The sequence below is a fragment of the Canis lupus genome, chromosome 4 (assembly GCF_011100685.1).
Source record: "Canis lupus familiaris isolate Mischka breed German Shepherd chromosome 4, alternate assembly UU_Cfam_GSD_1.0, whole genome shotgun sequence".
Classification (NCBI taxonomy): domain Eukaryota; kingdom Metazoa; phylum Chordata; class Mammalia; order Carnivora; family Canidae; genus Canis; species Canis lupus.
Window position 1 is genome coordinate 21,789,583 of NC_049225.1, and position 20,903 is coordinate 21,810,485.

The 20,903-nt window shown below is 45.2% G+C and overlaps 1 protein-coding gene across 1 annotated transcript in view; it reads left to right on the forward strand.

Annotated features, from left to right (window-relative positions):
- MACROH2A2 (macroH2A.2 histone) overlaps window positions 1-20,903 on the forward strand; it is a 55,111-nt gene that overhangs the window by 28,065 nt on the left and 6,143 nt on the right. The window contains exons 3-6 of the mRNA XM_038534197.1: window positions 13,518-13,624; window positions 14,889-15,086; window positions 16,153-16,263; window positions 17,724-17,823. Of these exons, the coding sequence (XP_038390125.1) occupies window positions 13,518-13,624; window positions 14,889-15,086; window positions 16,153-16,263; window positions 17,724-17,823 (516 nt within the window). The remainder of the gene's footprint in view (window positions 1-13,517; window positions 13,625-14,888; window positions 15,087-16,152; window positions 16,264-17,723; window positions 17,824-20,903) is intronic.

Genomic DNA, 20,903 nt, shown 5'->3' on the forward strand with positions numbered 1-20,903 from the left:
TTGGCCTTTTGAATCACTGGCATCTCAGTCTATCGTTCCAATGAAAGCTGATGTTTTCCTGTTCATTCATTTAACAAATACATGTAAACATCTACATGTTTGTGTACACAGCAAGTCCTTAGACTATTCCTTAGTATTAGAATTGAACCACTGGTAGGAGTTTTAATTTATCTCAGATTAGAGCCACCAGACCCCAGCAATGCATAGTAAAGCCCGAATGTCACACTCTGGACTTTGAGCCAGCACATCTTTAAAGATACATAGTATCTCCCAAAGTAGAGTGGCACCCTATTTTTCAAATTGATTATTCATAATCCTCCATTTACTCAATAAACTTTTATTGAAAACTTACTATATGCCCGGTGTTCTCCATGCTGAGGCTACAGCACAGAACAAGATAGGAATCCCCGCCCTCGAGCAGGTGCATTATGGGGAGGAGAAGCACCAAGCAAGTAAGTGAAGCACATATGATTCTAAGCCTGTGACAAGTGCTAGGGGACAAATAAAGCCAGGAGAGAGAGAGAGTGTTCAAGGAATGGGGAGGTAAGGGAGGTTGTGAACGGTGCTGGTCGGAGGCCCCATGGAGGGGGAGGCAGGGAGTGGGCATGCACGTCTGCGGGCTGGCGCTCCAGGCAGGGGGAAGACAGGTGCAGGGTGTTAAGAGGAGCAGCAATGGGATGGAAGGCTGGGCTGAGGAAGTGGCTTGGGCCGTAAATGAGGCCTGAGGAGGATGGGCAGGTGGGGGATGAGAGCTTGCAGTAGGAGTTCTAGAAGGTTTTGAGCGGATGTGGATGTGATCTACCCTTGTGGGGAGAGGGCACCAGGGCAGAAGCAGGGTAAGCAGCAAGAAGTTTCTTACAGAGGTCCAGTGAGTGGGCAGTGAAGGTACCGAGAAGTGGTCAGAGTACCGATATATTTTGAAGGCAAATCCAACAGGATTTGCCGACGTGCTGGACGTGAGCTAGAAGAGAGGATGAGCACCTGGAAGGATGCCGTTGCCAATAACACTGCATCCCCCCGGACCAGTCCCAGCACCCAGCAGAGTCCTGCGCCAGGGGGAAGAAGTGAAGTTGGTCCTCTGAAGCCCAGGCATGTCTTCTCTGTGTCCTTCCCCTCCGTTCCTGTCTATCAGTTTACCAGCTCTGTTACCTTGGGCTAATTCCTGAACCTCCCTGAGTTTCTGGTGTTTCCAGAACTAACTCATTGAACTCCGTTCATGAGCTCACATATGTAAAATGCCTAGTGCATAGGATACACTCAATAAATTGTCATTCTTCTGCTCTCCTACTATTAAGAGCTGATGCAATCATTCAAGGCAAAGTATAATGACTAACTCTGTTAAAATGTTATGTTTTCGGGCTGTACTTGCATTGAGAGAAGTTTTAAGCCAAAGGAATGAATCATTATTAGTAGTAGAATTGCAGGCCATTGTTGAGTAAGTAAAAGAGGGGGAGTTGTTACTTTGGGGTGGGGTAGAGGTCATCAATTGATTTTGTTTAGGAAAAGAGGTTCAAAGCATGAGAGCCTCCAGTCACCCTTGAAATGACCTTCAACATTCATGACACAAATCTGGACTGAGTTTCTTCTTGGGATTAAGCCTTGAAGATGCGGAGGAAAGCAGACAGACCTGGTCCTGCCTCCATCTGCGGGGCTTGCATACCAGCAGAGCGGAGGAACATGAAGCATAACACAATAAGCGGGCATACATGCCAGGCAGGGAAGTTACAGGAGCTTTGGGAAACGTGTGTACAGGCGGGGTGCTGGGGGCTGCCTCCTGTCAAGTAAGAGTTGTTAGGACATAACCAGGTTCGCAACCCTGGGTTTTTCTTAAGTTGATTGATTTAAAATCCTGATGACGAGGCTCACCTCCAGAGATTCTGGGGAAATGTTCTGGGCATCAGGATTTTTTAAAGCTCTCCCAAGTGATTTTGATGGCAGCCAGAGTGGGGATTTAGTTGGAGGAAATAGGTAGATTCTTTTTTTTTTTTTTTAAGATTTTCTTTATTCATTAGAGACACAAAGAGAGACACAGAGACATAGACAGAAGGAGAAGCAGACTCCCTGCGGGGAGCCTGATGTGAGACGCAATCACGGGATTCCAGGGTCACAACCTGAGCCAAAGGCAGCAGGTTCAACCACTGAGCCACCCAGGCATCCCTGGAATTAGGTCGATTCTGATGGAAGATTGAGCTGGGGGAGATATTCAGGTGGGGTAGGAATGAGGGTGAAGACCCAGAGTTTAGAGGAAGTGTGTGGGCCCCTTCTAGAACCTGGAGCAGAGCTGGGGAATGGGAGGGGGTGAGAGATGAGATGGAGAGTGGACAGGCAGGTCTTTGAGGGCCATGATGAAAATGTATATGATATGCACACACAGGTACACACACACACACATGCTAGGGAGAAGCATAGAAGGGAGGAGTTGGCCTCTGGGGGATACCACTTGGGCTTTAGGTGAACAGTTAGCAAGAAGCAAGATCAGAGTCCAGGAAACCACTGGGGGCTGTTTTTGTGTCACTTTTGAGGATCAATAGTGGCCAGTTCAGCGGTGTGCAGAGGGGATGATGAGAAGAAATGAGCAAATTGGGGAAATATCTGGAGGACGAGAGTCAGCTCCTCCCAATGATGGGTTGGATGGGAGGAAGGGCATCAAGGAAAGCATGAACCTTTCAGCCTTGGGCTGGCCACTTTCTTTCAAGCCAAGCTGCCATGTTGAGGAGTGGAGATGAGGACTCCACTCTAAGAGGATTGAAGAATTTACCTAAGGAGTCTGACCAAGAAGAGGAAAGTAGAAGACGCATGAGAATGGTGCCTGTAGCTGAAGCAGGAAACTATGGGGTGGAAATAGGGCGCAGGGTGAAGGGCTCAGTGGGGAGCCCATAGGGTTTAGGTCTCTGAGAGGTGCCCTGGAGGACAAATTCTGGCTCTGCCGCTTATCAGCTGAGGACTGTAAGGTATATTGCTTTACCCTCATAGCGTCAAGATGAGAATTACATAAGACAATGAATGAAAGGTGCTTGGCACCACTTGGGACACATGTTAGCAACTCATCCCTAAGGGAATTGTTTTTTAGTGAAGCCCTACTAGGCGTGCCTAGAGCCAGAGGGGAGCTGTGGGCTGGAGATACAGATGGGGGGCATTGTGGGCAGACTGCTGTAAAGGCCAAGTGAGCGAGTGAGGTACCCAGAGAGAGTGTGGCAACAAGACTGGGGAGCCCAGGACCAGTCCAAACAGCACCTGCATGCACATGTTTCTGGGCCAAGCAGGGGGAATGTGTGGCAAGGCAGGCTGAGGAGGGCAACAGAGGTTAATGAGGAGAGGCTCATGGAGAGTCAGTGTCTGGGAAACAAAGGAAAGGTGACTGTCACCAATGATGCCAATAAAACCAGACAAGAACTACAAATCTAGCTACCTCAAGGTCATGGTGACCCTGAGGAGGACAGTGTGGGTGCTCAAAGCCAAACTGCAGTGGGTTGAGGAGCTGGAGATGTGAACAGGAGGCAAAGGGCGTGGGGACTCTCTTAGGGAGTTTGGCTCAGAAGAAGGCAAAAGAGAGGTTGGCAGCTGGTGGTGTGGCAGGTGGGAGAGGGTGTGACATAGAAGAGGCTTGAGCCCTGGGGTCCTCACATTCAATCTTCAACTTCCCTGACCAGACCTAAACTTTACCATTTGCTTCCTCTATGGATGTGGGCTACAAACCACAGTTGTGTGTCAACAACACCTGGGACTTTCTTTTTTTTATAGATTTATCTATCTATTTATGATAGACAGAGAGAGAGAGAGAGAGGCAGAGACACAGGCAGAGGGAGAAGCAGGCTCCATGCCGGGAGCCCAACGTGGGACTCCATCCCGGGACTCCAGGATTGCACCCTGGGCCAAAGGCAGGCGCTAAACCACTGAACCACCCAGGGATCCCCTACACCTGGGACTTTCAAGCCAATTGAAATCACTGGTGTTTTTTTTATTATAGTCCCCTTGTTAAAGATACATAGAAATATCATTAGGCTGATCATTACTTCAAAATCACAGTAGTTATTAGATCTACCACTAGATCTTGTTATTTAATGTGTTCATAAAGCAGCACACAGACTACTATATTCCAGATTTTTTAATACTTTGAAAATTACATTCCAGTGAATTGGTTTTCTTTGTCATCCTATGTATTTTATATTATGCATTTAAAACTTTATCCTGGCACTCATTAAGATAGCTATAAAAGAACTACAATTGTTGGTGACGATGTAGAGAATTGAAAACCTGGTGCATTGCTGGGAGGCAGGTAAATTGATATAGTTGCTGTGGAAAACAGTTTGTGGTTCCTCAAAAAGTTTAACATAGAGGTAAACCAAGAAATCAAAGAAGAAATAAACAAGAACATGGAACAAATGAAAATGAAAATACAACATCCAAAACCTTTGGGAGGCAGCAAAAGCAGTCCTGAGAGGGAAGTTCATAGCAATACAGGCCTACCACAGGAAATAAGAAAAATTTCAAATAAACAGCCTAACCTTACACCTACAGGCACTTGAAAAAGAAGAACAAACAAAACCAAAACCAAAGCAGAAGGAAGGAAATAATAAAAATTAGAGCAGAAATAAATGATATAAAAACTTTAAAAAAAAAAAACGAGCAGTCCTGGTGGCTCAGCGGTTTAGTGCCACCTTCAGCCCAGGGTGTGATCCTGGAGACCTGGGATTAAGTCCTACGTCGGGCTCCCTGCATAGAGCCTGCTTCTCTGTCTGCCTGTGTCTCTGCCTCTCTCCATCTCTTTCTGTGTTTCTCATGAATAAATAAATAAAAACTTTAAAAAAATAAAACTTTATTTTATTATGAATATAATACAATATTATGAAAAACTACATGCCAACAAATTGGACAACCTAGAATAAAAGGATAAATTCCTAGAAACCTCTAACCTTCCAAAACTGAAGCAGGAAGAAATAGAAAGTTTGAATAGAACAATTGCCGGCAAAGAAATTGAAGTTGATCAAAACTGAAGTGATCAAAAAACTCCCAGCAAACAAAAGTCCAGGACCAGACTGCCTCTCAGGCAAATTCTACCAAACATTTAAGGAGTTAATGCCTATTATTTTCAAACTATTCCAGAAAATATAAGAGGAAAGAAAACTTCCAAATTCATTCCATGAGGCCAGCATTACCCCGATACCAAAACCAGATAAAGACACCACACAAAAAAAAAAGATAACTAAAGGCCAATATCTCTGATAACCATAGATGCGAAATTCCTCAACAAAATACTAGAAAACCAATCCAACAGTACATGAAAAAAAGCATTCCCTATGACCAAGTAGAATTATTCCCAGAATGCAAGTGTGGTTCAATATTTACAAAACAATCAACGTGATACATTGCATAAGTCAGAGAAGGGATAAGAACCATATGACCATTTCAGTAGATGCATAAGAAGCATTTGATTAAAATGTAACATCCATTCATGATATTAAAAAAACCTCAAAGAGCCTTCTATGAAAAATACACAGGGAATATTATACTCAGTAGGGGAAAAGCTGAGAGGTTTTCTCTATGGTCAAGAACAAGACAAGGATGTCCACTCACCATTTTTATTCAACATAGTAGTAGAAGTCCTAGATACAGCAATCAGTCAACAAAAAGAAATGAAGGGCATCCAGACTGGTCAGGAAGAAGTAAAACTATTTGCACTATTTGCAGATAACATGTCATTCTATATAGAAAACCCTAAAGACTCCACAAAAAAAAACTACTAGAACTGATCAAGAATTCAGTAAGGTCACAGCATACAAAATCAATGTACAAAAATCTGTTGAATTTCTAGACACTAATAATGAAGCAGCAGAAAGAGAAATTAAGAAAACAATCCCATTTTCAATTGCACCAACAATAATAAAGTACCTTTGAATAAACTTAACCAAGGAGGTGAAAGGCCTGTATTCTGAAAAGTATAAAACATTGATGAAGGAAATTGAAGATGACAAAAAGAAATGGATTGGAAGAAAAATATTGTTAAAATGCCTATACTTCCCAAAGCAATCTCTAGATTTATTGCAAACTCTATCAAAATACCAACACCATTTTTCACCAACCTGGAACAAATAACCCTGAAATCTATATGGAACCACAGAAGACCCCGAATAACCAAAGCGATCTTGAAAAAGAAAAACAAAACGGGAGCATCACAATTCCAGACTTCAAGTTATATTACAAAACTGTAGTAATCAAAACCACATGTTACTGGCAGAAAAATAGACACATAGATCAATGGAACAGAATAGAAAACCCAGAAATGAACCCAGAATCATATGGTCAATCTTCGACAAAACAGGAAAGAATATCCAATGGGAAAAAGACAATCTCTACAACAAATGATGTTGGGAAAACTGGACAACAACATGCAAAAGAATGAACCTAGACCACTTTCTTATGCCATACACAAAAAATAAATTCAAAATGGATTAAAGACCTAAAAGTAGGACTTGAAACCATAAACATTCTTGAAGAGAGCACAGGCAATAACTTACCTAAAATTTGTCATAGCAACATTTTTCTAGATATGTCTCCTGATGAAATAAAAGCAAAATTAAACTATTGGGACTATATCAAAATACAATGCTTCTGGGATGTCTGGGTAGATCAGTTGGTTGAGTGTCCAACTACTGATTTCGGCTCAGGTCATGCTATCTGGGCCCTGAGGGAGCCCAGCATCAGCTCTGCACTCATTGAGGAATGTGCTTGAGATTCTCTCTCTCCCTCTCTCCCTCTCTCCTTTCCCCATTCCATGCATACGTGCACACGCTTGCGCACGCTCTCTCTCTCTCTCCCTCCCCCTTTCTAAAATAAATAAATCTTTTTAAATAAAATTTAAAAATGAAAAGCTTCTGCACAGCAAAGGAAACAATCGATAAAACTGAAAGACCACCTACTGAATGGGAGAAGATATTTGCAAATGACATATCCCATAAAGAATTAGTATCCAACATATATAAAGAACTTATACAATTCAACACTCAACAAACCAATAGTCCAATTTAAAAATGGGCAGAAGACACGAACAGAAATTTCTCCAAAGAAGACATCAAGATGGCCAATAAACACATGAAAAGATACTCAACAGCACTCATCATCAGGGAAATGCAAATTAAAATTATGATGAGATATCACCTCATACCTGTCAGGATGACTGAAATCAAAAACACAAGAAACAGCAGGTGTTGGCAAGGATGTGGAGAAAAAAGAACCCTTGTGTGCTGTTGGTGGGAATGCAAGCTGGTCCAGCCATTCTGGAAAACAGTATGGAGATTCCTCAAAAATTAATAAAGAACTACTGAAGACGCCTAGGCGGCTCAGTGGTTGAGAGTCTGCCTTTGGCTTAGGGTGTGATCCCAGGATCCTGGGATCGAGTCCCACATCGGGTTCCTTGCAGGGAGCCTGCCTCTCCCTCTGCCTATGTCTCTGCCCCTCTCTCTGTGTCTCTCATGAATAAATAAATAAAAATAAAATAAATAAATAAATAAAAATAAAATAAAAAATTTAAAAATAAAAAAGAACTATTCTACAATCCAGCAATTGTACTGAGTATTTACCCCCAAAAAATTTAAAAACACAAATTCAAAGGGATACATGTCCCCTAAGTTTATTGCATCATTCACAATAGCCAAATTATGGAAACAGCCCAAGTATCTATCGATAGATGAATAGATAAAGATATGGGGTACATGGGGATTAAGGAGTACACTTGTCATACACTGGGTGATATACGGAAGTGTTGAATTACTATATTGTGCACCTGAAACTAATACTAAAACTATATTGGAATTAAAATAAAATGCTTAACTTAAAAAAAGTTAAACATGATTATCATATGACCCAGCAATTCCACTCCTAGGTACATGCCCGAAATAATAGAAATCAGAGACTTAAACAGGTATTTATATACAAATATTCATGCAACATTATACATACAAAGGAGCCAAAAATGGAAACAACCCAAGTATCCAACAGATGAACTGGTAAACAAAACGTGGTGCAACAAAATGTGCAACAGAATGTTACTCAGCCCTAAAAAGGAAGGAAGTTCTGACACCTGCTCCACACGGCTGAGCCTTGGAAGACTTTTCTGCAAAGTGGGATTGAAAAAAGCCAGACGTAATAAGACAAATGTGCATGATTCCACTTTGATGCAGTGTCAGAGTAGTGAAATTTATAGAGACAGAGCATGGAGAGACAGTTGTAGGGGCCGGGGTGTGGGGGTGGGTTGGGCATGATAGTTTAATGGGCATGGAGCTTCCATTTAAGAGGAGGAAGCGCTGGAGATGGATGGTGGGGATGGTTGCACAATACTGGGAACGTAATCGATGCCACCGAGTCATTCACTTAGAAATGGCAAATTTCATGTTATGTATACTTTATCGCAATAAAAAAAAAATCTTTATGCTGAAAACAGGTCCATAGACCTCACCAGACTACCAAAGGTGTCCTGGCACCGACAAGGGTGTAGCGTCCCAGGCAGAGGGAGAGCGGCTGAAGATGCTGGAGACAAGGGGCCCCATCGGGGAAGTGGGGACCCTGGGGCCTCCAGAACTGGCTGGAGGCTCTGGTCCAGGGGGGTAGGTCCCTGCTCTGGCTCCCAGAGGCACATACCACAGCGCCCCCCGTGGGCACATCAGCCTCTGGCAGACACCCTCCTCCTACACATACAGCATCACCTTCGCTGTCTCTCCTCATAAAACAGTTTTTAAGTCTCACCATTCAGCTCTCATCTCCTGCCCTGGTCTCAACAGCAGACAGTGCTCTTCACCCCCAAAGGCGCCCTGGGATTCTCCCGCTGATGTCCTGGGAGCTGGGCGGGGGATGTCCTGTGGCCAGCTCACTTCTCCCCTGAGGTTCATGTGGACGCTCCCCCTCCGTGCCTTGGGAAGCGAACCTTGGGCCACAGGCGTGGCCAGTAAGCGAAGGATAGGGGCTACTTAACTAAAAAAGAAAACTGCACAAATATTCAGCTGCTCTGGGTGAGACAGAGCAGTCGGCCCGATTTCCCTGGGCTGGCTGCCGGGCTGGGCCCAGGCTCACACATCACCATGGTGTTAGAGCCACGCAGTGTTTCTAGTCGCAAGAAAAGAGGAGGAGGTTGCACAGTCTGGTGGCAGACACATGTTGAACTGCTCATCTAGAACATCCCTTCCACCTGACACATCCCCAGGCCTCCCAGGATGGACCTTCATACCTGAGGTTGTCGATCTGTAAACATTGACCCAGTTCACATCTCCAACAGAAGTGACAGAGGAGGGACTGAAAGAGTAAGCCCCCAATTCTGGAAAATAGTTTTTGTTTTTGCCAACAAAAGATAAAGCATAAATGTAAGATGTCGAAAATGAATAATTTAAATCATTTTTGTAGTGAGAAAATGTTCTGTAACATATTTCTAACTGCCAGGACAAACAGGTCTTTAAAAAAAGCTTGACTCGGGATCCCTGGGTGGCGCAGCGGTTTGGCGCCTGCCTTTGGAGACCTGGGATCAAATCCCACATCGGGCTCCCGGTGAATGGAGCCTGCTTCTCCCTCTGCCTATGTCTCTGCCTCTCTCTCTCTCTCTCTCTGTGACTATCATAAATTAAAAAAAAAAAAAAGCTTGACTCTCAGGGCACCTTAAGTCATTGTGTCACATAGAAACCCATCATTTACATCATTTCCAGACAATATGGTCTATCCGTTTAACAACAAGCATTTCTTTATCTAATGATTTTCATTTATTGCATTTGTGTTTTAAAAAGAGCATTTTGCCAGCCAAGGCCACATGTGTGGTTGTGCAGGTTGTACACTGTGCAAGGACACCTGTTGAAGAGAGTATCATTCACATCATAGACCCCTAAGATTTGTATCTTTATTACGAGCATTCCCGGCAGATGGCAGTAAACGGTGTTGTTCTAACGAAATCAGGGAAGTAAAGTGTTTGGCAGAAGGGACATCTAGTCTATACAAAGGTACCTATGGGCCAGCAGAGGCCTTGTTGGCATGCATCTGGAGGAAGACAAAAATGGGGATGGGGAAACCATTTGAACAGCCATTGCAACTCTCTGGGCTCAAGGAGCAGAGAGCCTGAGCTCAGGGAATGGTAGTAGGTGCGGAGAAGGGAGACAAAGATGTGTGATTCAAGAGGCCAGGGAGGGGGAGGGAGGGAGGATTCCCAGGCCTCTGGGAGGAGCTATATGTGGATAGAGCTGCCACCCCCAAGGAAATTATTTGGATTTGGGGATGTGGTAAATTTTATTTACCTGCTGAACGCCCCAGGTGAGGTTGTCCAGGTGACATCACATCAGGACTGGAGGTGCAGATCGAGTGGCATGGGCAAGTGGGAAGCAAGAGCCATGAATGGAAGGGGTTTCCCTGGGAGACTGCATGGCCTGAGCAGACCAGGGAGGGGGTGCCCCAGACCCCTGGGGATTTCATCACCTCGTGGGCAAGTGGGTGAGGAAGCAGGGGCTGAGGAAGGAGACAGTCTTGAAGGGGTGGCCACTCCACGCCCTCTGTCCCTACCCTACAGTTACTATGCTACTTCCCGGCTCCTGTGGAGGGGGGACAGCCAATGTTGGCTTAGATTGTGGACAAAATGAGAGGACACAACGCTTCCAAGAGTATGTGTCTGCTGAGCTTTCCAACATCCGTTTTGGCTACAGAAATCCTTTTTTTTTTTTTTTTTTTTTTTTTAACGACCAGAGTCTAAGCTGTATTCCAGATGGTTCCTATTGCTGGAAGTGTGACTTCCGAGAATATAGAAGTCTATAGACTTCCAAGGATGTCTCCACCGCTTGACAGAATTATAATCTTCTCACAAAATTTTCAGCGAAATGAAAATGTGCTGTAGAAACCCATTTTTCCTGTCGACTGCCAATAGGAGGATACCTGTGTTCTCGAGATCAAACCACCCGAGAATGTAACGAACGTTTATAGTTCGTGCACATATGTGGGTCATAATGACATTTGGAAATATTAATAATAATGAATGCTATTTCAGACATTTAAACCGTGAGGTCCATGTCCCGAGGAATGTTCTGGCCAAATATCCAACAGAGAAGTCCTTCGTCTAGATTTTCGGCTGTGTGTTGAGAAGCTTTTCTCTTTCTAGAACACAAGGCTACCTCTGCTTTTGCGCTAGGGCACAGAATCGAGGTTTTTCTCTCCTATAACTGATTTCGGAAGGCCTAGTCCAGGAGCCCGGGCGCGTGCTGGCTGGGCCTCACCTACCTGCCTCGCGTGAGGCCACCTGCGGAGTCACTGCCCCAAGGCTCTGGCCCTCCTGCCTCGATTCCAGCGGAGTGTCCATCTGTGAATCCAATGTGCATCTGTCTCTGACAGGCTAAAAATAACCCGACCTCAGGGGCTTCCCGAAGGCCCCAAATCTGTAGGGCTGCCCACTTAGCCCTGCCTCTCCTGCCGACAGCTCATTTGAGGAAGTTGGCAGGATGCTTAGCATCTTCCTCTGAGGGCAGGAGACACAGGCAGGCAAGTGGTAGTCCAAGATGCTAAAATAAGTTCAATTGCTCAGAAGCTTAAGAGTGGGAGGCTCCTTGACCCCCACACACACACCCAATCTAGCGAAAGAGGGGAGAGGAGTCCTTCCTCCCTGGTATGGGGACCCCAAGATGTACATCAATAAAAAGCAACTCCTTTTTTATTGTGCACAATGAGGAGCTATACTTTTTAACCTAGAGTTGGAAAAGCCAGTCTGTTGGTGAAAGCTTTATAATGACATTTCTTTGTGACAAGTACCCTCTCCTAAGGGAAAGAAAGGGTTGGGCAGCAGCCTGAGAGCAGCCAACCAGATGATCTAATGGGGCATGAATTTCAAATACTCCATCCCGTTTTCCCAACAAGTGTGCTCATACTTCTCAAACTACCGCCATCCCCCAGTCTTTGATTCTGAAAATACGGCCACCATATAAATGGATTGTTGGTAAACACGATATTCATTGCTTAATAACCTGGAAAAGATGTTGTGAGAATGAATTTGCAGTGATTTAGCACTTTTCATTATGGAAATTCTATATAAATATTTAACTCTAATGCGTATTTTATTCTAATTTTTTGTTAATCACATTTGCTTAGTTAATATGGCATACTTAATGCAGTTTTTTTTATTACCATAGATTTTTATGAGTGATGGCAATTTCATGTGCTATTTATTTGAAATTAGGTTGATTGTAAAGACTCACACAGAACTGCCTGTTAATTTTAGAGCTTAGTATTTATGCCATTGTACCAGCAAATTCCCCCAACACACACACACGCATTTTGCCACCACATTGTCAGTGAGACAACACATCGCCACATTGTCTCTAGCTTTCTAAGGGAAGGAATTTTCCTTTAAAGCCTCATTAATACTTTTGAAGGCGGACAAATTTGATTAGCAGAACATCTCTCTGAAATCGGGGGCGAAAGAAAGAGACAGAGGAGGAGGGGGAAAGCAGACAGATGGTATGAACCAATTCTATAGATTTTTTTAAATTGTGACTAAAAATGATGACATGTAAAATCGTTTTAGGGACATTCCTCTTTACCAGCCCTTTTACATTTACCAAATGACATGTTTATTAAAGTCAGATCCTGAGGAATAGGTGGAAACCCTCCAAACCCCAAATACCTTCCTTCCAGGCCCTGTAGGTATCCCCGTTCCGAATTCACTTTCCAGGTTAAACATTTCCTCACTCCACAGTATGACTTAGTTCGTACCATCCACTTTGGCATTGAGGGAAGAGGAAAAGGAGATTCTGGAAGGCATCCCAATGGGCCCCAAAGACAGACTCTGCCTACATCACTATTCTTTTCAGAGACAGCCTTGCTCTCCTGAGACGGGAAGAGACTCAGGTCCTGTTAGGGTTCGGTATTGGTCAGAATTAACTGTTCCTGACTGTGGCTTAAACAGGAGAGTTTGCTTCTCTCTCATACAAAGGAGTTTATAGACGACAGTCCAGGAGTAAGGACAGCCCAGCTGTGCGCCTCCACCGTCATAAGAGACTCCAGTTCCTTCTATCTTGTTGTTCTTTCTCTTGGCCAAATTCCAGCCATCATGTCCTCCTCGGTCTGCCAGCAGAAAGGGAAGAAGGGCACAGCCTGCCATTGATGGACACTTCCCAGAAGTGCCCTACAGTATGCCACCCGCCTCTTGTTGGTCAGAATTTAGTCATGTGACCACAGTGATCAACAAGGCAGATTGGGAAATACTCTTCCCTCCTGTGATGATGGGCTCAACCAAAAACTCAGAGGTCCAAATACTAAGGATGATTGGGGAGAATTAATGTCAGAGGCCACTAGAAGCTGGCCACGGGATCATAGAACAGGTCTTGCTAAAACATCTTACTCATCTGTAACCTGAGTTCTTTCTCAGCTTTCTGGATTTCTTTCCAGGCCCGGGCATAAAACTTACAAACGAATAAATGTGATCAAATTCAAAGGCCATTTCCAAAGAAAAGCTCTAGGAAGCTCAGACTCCACTCTGATTGCCTATTAACTCCCTATTGTGATTTCAGCGGAAATTCTAGAACTGGCTGGGAACGCCGCAAGGGACAACAAGAAGGCCCGGATAGCACCAAGACACATCCTGCTGGCAGTTGCCAATGACGAGGAGCTCAATCAGGTATGTCTGCCTGAAGCATTGCGACAAGCCACAGAATGGTTTTGCCAGATACACTATTACACGTGGACCCGGTTGGCTATAAATCATTCCTGCTACAGTTCCCAAGCATATTAATACAAAAAAAAATCAGATCATATAAGAGAAGAATAAATTTGATAGCTATGTCATTCAGATAGAAAATTCCCTCTGGAATAGACCCGTTATATATCCTGGGTCTTGCCAGACCTTCTTTTCCTCTCTAAAAGTGAGCTTTGTGTGTGACTAGGGAAGCTGCAGTGCATAGCTGTTATTCACGGTTTCTTCACCCAAATTTTGCTGACAATTTATTTGATGAGGGCAGAAGAATCTTCTTCATATTATAGAATTAACTCCCAAGTGCAAATGCCTCCTTCAGGAAATGCTAGATGGATGGTAGGTAGTATAAGAATTTTTATTCTATTTTTTTTTCTTCTTACATTGTGTGTGGCCAACACTCAGTTCTTATTTCCAGTCCATCGTGGACTAAAATTTCTAAAGATACAATAAAAACTAATTGCTAGACAAATTTTAAAAAACAAAAACAAAAATTTTAAAAAACAAAACATGCAATCCCAAAGCAAAATGTTTTGCTATTTGATCCAATAGGTAATACAATACCTCTGTCAGTTTGCAAGGACTCTTCCTTGCAATTTCTGTATTTCTCTTGTCTTGGACAGTCACTAACTATCCATGGACCAGCTTTGGATGCAGACCATACTTGGAGAACCCACACTGCTTCGGGGTGTGCAGACTAGACTAATGTAGTAGTACGTCGATTATTCACAAAATGAACATTAATGGAGAGCCGCATTGGTCAAACATATTTTACTGATGGGATGTGTGATCAAAAGAGTGTGGAGACCACTAGTCTGTTGCTAACTGGGGCTAGCCTTAGTGTTGACCTTTGAACCCAGTTTCATCAAGCTGTGCTCCCCACTTGTGTAGCTCTTTATCCTCTGTTATGTCTGGAATTCCACAGCCCTGGAAACATCCCCGGCCTCAGCCTCTATACCCCTTCATCGTGCCTCTCTTGTTTTGCTTTCTGTATGAGGCCATGGGATGCCTGGATACCTACAGAGACACGCTCTACCAGGGAAACAGGAAAGCCAATTAAACCACCCATCATGCAGTGTCTTTGGGAAAGCAAAGACCAGACTTAACACTTGTTTTGCCATCATTTTGAACTGTAGTAAGTCCAGAACCAGCAAGCTCTTTGCTGCCTTAGCTCATGCGTTTCTCTCTTTAGCTGCTTAAAGGAGTGACCATCGCCAGTGGAGGTGTCCTGCCCAGAATTCACCCTGAACTGCTGGCCAAAAAGCGAGGGACCAAAGGGAAGTCAGAAGCTATCCTCTCCCCTCCCCCTGAGAAAAGGGGAAGGAAGGCGGCATCAGGCAAGAAGGGAGGCAAGAAATCTAAGGCTGCCAAACCACGGACGTCCAAAAAGGTGAGCCCAGGTCACCTGTGTGCCAGGGACTCAGACAACAGAAAGTTGAAAGATCAGAAGATGAGGTTGTGACCAGCATTGCTGATGGGCTGGGGACTCTGTGCACTGGGAAAAAATGGCAAAGGACCTCTGGGACGAGCTTAAATCACCCAGCAGAGTCTACTAGAGGTTTCCAAACCCAAAACACGAGTGGTCTTCATGTTTCCAGAGGCTTCCACTGCCCCCATCAAAATCTTAGGTGAGAGATGATAGCCTGGAGCCCTTCTTCATTTCTCTTGAGAGCTCCACATTGCACACAAAAACATTTCTGTCTCCCACAGACTGTGTGTCTCCCACAGATGGTCACTGGGTTCAGCCAGTGGGTTGTGGATAGCCCGAGGTGCTAAGTAGCTGTAGCTCGGAGATGCCATTTGCAGAGGAGTACTTTCATATGCTGCCCAGTACGATAACCACTAGCCACATGTGGCTTTTTAATTTGAATTCATTAAAACTAAATCAGATTAACAATTAAGTTCATTGGTTACATCACCCACATTTCAAGGGCTCAAGAGGCATAGGACATTTCCATGATCACAGAAAGTTCTATCAGACAGCGCTGCTTTGGAGGTTGTCAAATTCCCCTTCTACAGACCTCTATGATAACACAAAAGATTTACAAGAGTTCACTCCACTTCCTGTGGGTCCCAAGGAAATTCTGGGGAGAAGGGAGGTCGAATGGTAGGCTATGAATAACCCCTCTTGGTTCTGCTGCTTGCCATCGTAAGCTGTGGGCTTTGCAAAAAAAAAAAAAAGAAAAAGAAAAACAAGAATAACGTACCCGTGTCCAGGTCTGAGTGAGGAATACAGGTACCTGTGAGCCTCTTTAACACTCTTTATTTGGGGTGGCACCCCTTTATTTCCCTCGTATTGCTGTGCCTTGCTTCCCTCCATCGAGAAGAGCAGAACTTAACACCTAACCACTTCCTTTCACATCCAAGGTGGTGGTAGTCGTAGGAAGAACTTAATAAAGCCACTTCGGGCTTTTTCTGGATTATTTCCCATCTCTCCTTCTGATTTCTACCAACAGTCCAAACCAAAGGACAGCGATAAAGAAGGAACTTCAAATTCCACCTCTGAAGATGGGCCAGGGGATGGATTCACCATTCTGTCTTCTAAGAGCCTTGTTCTAGGGCAGAAGGTAATAAAGACAATTGTAATGTGCTGTGGTAAAAACACTATTGCATTTTTACAACCCACTGTTTGCGAGCAATGATGCTTCCTTCTTCCCTTGCTCCCCTAATACAACTTTCGCCCGGGTCTTGAATTATTCATGTTTAGACTAAAGAGCTATGACAGTGTCTACGTTGTGAGAATCAACAAGCTCTTTAGTGCCAAGAATTATTTGTCTGACATCGATCAGACAAAGGTAAGCATAGAGAACCTTCCTGGTCAGGTGATAGAATGACATCATTGCCAGGATGTCACCCCGTACCCCCCTCATTCCTGGGCCCACCCAAAACATCCTTAACTAACTTTCTCAAACAGCCCTGGGAGGCCAGCCTGCCATGGTTCTTCGATGTGATTTATCAAAGAAAGAAAAATAGAAATATATGTTTCCTGAACATCTCCGGTGTTAGAAATGAATTATTTGACAATAACTCAGTCTACTTGCCTTTCTAGACTGCAGAAAGAAAACAAGCAGGGCTTTACATCTGAACAGCCTGCAGCAGGCCAGACAGACATGCAAATAATTCATTCCCGCTAGCATAAAGTTTACAGAACAATTCATCTACCACGTTAAATGGGGCTGAAGTAAGACATTCAGGGAAGCAGTCAGTGAATCGCATCTCTGGTAGCTGAGCATTTGCAGCCTGGTAATAGGATACACCTCTACTGAAGCAATCGGGAAGCGTGTTACAGAAGCGTGTGCATGGGGCCGGCTCCTAATTTTTCACTGACGAAAAGCATGTTCCCCAAGGGGCTGGCCACAGTTGCATGACAATTAGCTTTTTCTCCCTTACCTAGGGGAAGGTGACTGTCGAGCTCACAGGGGAGACGATGCAAAATGCCCTGCATTCCGCTCAGCTGTGAGCACGCAGGGCAGCATTTCACAGGTGTAGCCCCAAGAATGTGATCCCCAATATGCAAGGTGGCCCAACGTAGGTAGGTCGGAATCCAGGAGCCCATCACTTATCCTGAGTGAGGTCCATCGGCCACACGTCCCTGCCACCAGAGGTCTGTGCTGCTCTGGGAAGAATATAGGGTGCTGAGGGGAGGGTGGAGGGCCAGCCTGGTTTCCCTAGTAGGAGCCGCTCTGACGGTATGTCACCCCACACCGAGGCCCCCCCGGATTGGGAGATGGAAACGTAGCTCTAGAGAAGGGAAGAAGAGGGGAGGGCCCATTCTTGCTCCTGGAAGAAGAGGCTGGTTGGTTGCGTGCTGCTGGCATCATGGTGGACATCAAATCCGCTGAGTTCAGAAGAGCCCACTGAAGCCCAAACAACAGGCAAACTTGAGATGGTCGCTCCACACCACAGGCCTTTATGTAGACATTCGCTATCAATAATTGAGAGAATTAACAGATGTGAGGTAAAATGTGAAGCTTTTTAATTGGATTTGCTCTTTCCCAACCCTCTCCATCTTTCCCCCCTGACGCAGCTGTCCCTGACGCAGAGTGACATCAGCCATATTGGCTCCATGAGAGTGGAGGGCATTGTCCACCCCACCACAGCCGAAATTGACCTCAAGGAAGATATAGGTAAGGTCCTGAGACTTAGGTAGGGTGCCAGAGAGTGGCCCACTGTTTGGGCAAGTTCTCCTGAAGTTGGTCATTGTCAACCAGAGATCCTCTGCTTGGGGGACCATGTCACACTCTGTATGTCACCAAACAGCATTACTAGAAAACAACTGATTTCGTTTTTAATCTGCATATATTTCCAAAATGTTTATTGAAGGATTATATAAAAACAGATCATTAGTGCACATCTTGATGACTTTTCCTCTAAGTGAACACAGCTGTGTAACGGGCACCTTGATCACGAAGCAGAACCTCACCTGCGCCCCAGAATGCCCTCTTCCTGCCCCATCCCAGTCCCCAATCCCTCCAAGCATAACCCCTGTCCTGTCTCCTCCCAGCACAGATGGCTGTCCTCTGGAATTTTATATAAATGATATCATGCAGTGCGTTTTCTTAGGTGTCTTTTGCTTAACTTTGTAAAATCCACCCCCAGCGTTGGGGGCGACTGTCATCCGTTCCTCTTCTTGGCCATGTGGTATCCCGCTGTAGGAATATATGGCAGTGTGCTGACCCTTCCACCGCTGATGGCGTTCACAGAATTTCTAGGTTGGGCCAGAAGGAGTAGTGCTGCTGTAACCGTCACTGTACATTTTCGGGGTAAACCTCCATGTTTATTTTGAGCTTAAAAATTAAGAACGCCTTTGGTGAAAAGGAAATGGACATCTGGGTGAAGTTGTCTGTAAGGCTCTGCACTGAGTCACTTTACGGGGGGGCGGGGTGCCACCTGTCCCACGGGGGTGGAGGGAGCTGGTCCGGGCTAGGTGGAAGTATTGGGGAGCATAAGCTATGGAGGGCACTAGACACAATAGCACACTAGAGGGGCACCATCCTATCCATTTTTTTACAAGACGGAAGTGCCTTAAACTCTCATCGCAAAAGTAAAGTGAGCAAAGAAAGGGCCTTGTCCCTGGGATGCTGGGCTTGCTTCTGAGATAAGGGAGATGCTAGTAGCTCAGCCTTGGCTGGCAACACCAGGGGGGCCCCCCCACACACGGTTTCCTCTGTGGCATCAGAGGCCTCTTGCATCAGGAAAGCAATCAAGATGTGTTTTCATTTTTTTTTTAAGTGGTGATAAGGTAGAAAGAACACAGGTATTGGAGCAAAAACTCAGGCTCAGATCCCAGCAGTGGGGCTTCTGGAGTCGGGATGGGTCTGTGTCTGGATTTTAGACATCACCTCTGAGCTGTGTGACTTGGGGCAGGTTTCTTAAGCTCTCTGAACCTCAGTTCCCTCCCCTGTGAGAACAGCAATAGCACCTGTGTCTTAGCGGTGCTGTGAAGACTAAGTAGGGTAACACACGGATGAGGCTTAGTGCTGAGCACAGGCCCCGACGTGGCCCTTGATTTCACAGCCCCGCTGTGATCACAACCTGAGCCAAAATCAAGAGGCAGATGCCTAACAGACTGCACCACCCAGGCACCCCTCTGATTTATTCTTTTTGAAAGCATTGTGTGCTACTACAGAAGAGTTCGAGCGTGCACAGAAATAGCAGAAGAGGGACGCCTGGGTGGCTCAGTGGTTGAGCGTCTGTCTTTGGCTCAGGTCATGATCCTGGGGTCTGGGATCGAGTCCTGCATCAGGCTCCCCACAGGGAGCCTGCTTCTCCCTCTACCTGTGTCTCTGCCTCTCTCTCTGTGTCTTTCATGAATAAATAAACAATAAATCTTGAAAAGAAAAAAGAAATAGCAGAGGAGCATGATGAAACCCTACACGTTCTGTTGCAAGCTTATCAACCCATGACGGAGTCCTCTTCGGTGCCACCCTGCCCACAGTCCTCCAGACCTCACGCCATCATATCTGTGGATATTTCAGAATGATAAGGGCTAGTTTTTGGCAGCATCACCACAATATCATTATCACAACTGGGATAAGTCATGTCATCAAATACCGGTCACTATTCAAATTTCAGTCATGTCATAAATATAATTTTTTTAAATGTATTTGATTCAGGATCCAAAGAAGTCCACACCCTGCAACTGGTTGATAAGTCTCTTAGAACCCAGAGGTTCCTCTTTCATATCTTTCCCTCCTTTCTCTCTCTCTCTCTCTCTCTCTCAATTTATTTTGTTGAGGAAGCTGGGCCGTTTAGCTGTAGGGTTTCCCAAGTCTGGATTTCATTGATTGCCTTCTCCTGATTCCATTAAACATGTTTCTCCTGTTTTTCTTATAAATTGGTAGTTGGATCGAGAGACTTAATGAGATTCAAGGCTCAAAAAGTTTTGGCAAGACTCCCTGGTCAGCGATGGAATGTTCTCCCATTAGGAGGCACATGATGCCCGGTTGTCTCTCACTGACACTCCTTGTCTGAGTTTGTCTGTTTGTTAGGGGTGGTGTGAGGTGGGGGCCATACCCTAATTCTAGCCCTCCTTCCTTTCTTCACTGGAATGCTTCCACAGAGACAAAGTCCCTTCATCAACACTCCAGGTTGCTTTATTCTTGGAAGTCTTCAGGGAAGAGTGTGGGCGCACCTTGCCTTCCACACGCTCCCACCCGGCCCCTTACACCTGCTTCCCCTGCTTCTCCGCGTGAATGGGGCTGCTGGCTGCGGCTCCTGGCCTTCTCCAGGCTTCTGTGACCCAGCATATCAGCACTGGCCAGAAGCCTGAGGGCCAGAAAGAAGATTTTCTTTTTTAAGATTTTATTTATTTATTCATGAGAGACACAGAAAGAGGCAGAGACACAGGCAGAGGGAGAAGCAGGCTCCATGCAGGGAGACCAATGCGGAACTCGATCCCGGGACCCCAGGATCACACCCTGAGCCGAAGGCAGCTGCTCAACCACTGAGCCCCTGGGTGCCCCCAGAAAAGAGACTTGAAGGCCCGAGATTACCATTTCCAAATCATGTCGCTGAACCCAAGCACATTCATGAAGAAATTCCCTCCCATTCCCACCCCCAGGGAAGACTGACTGCTAATAGATGGGGTCCACAATCACCTGCAGGACGTCCTGTGGCTCTCCAAATACACTTCAGTGTCCCAGGGGGGAGGGAGAAGCTCCTTACCCAGGTCCCAGAGAAGCCCTTGAGCTGAATAATAACCACC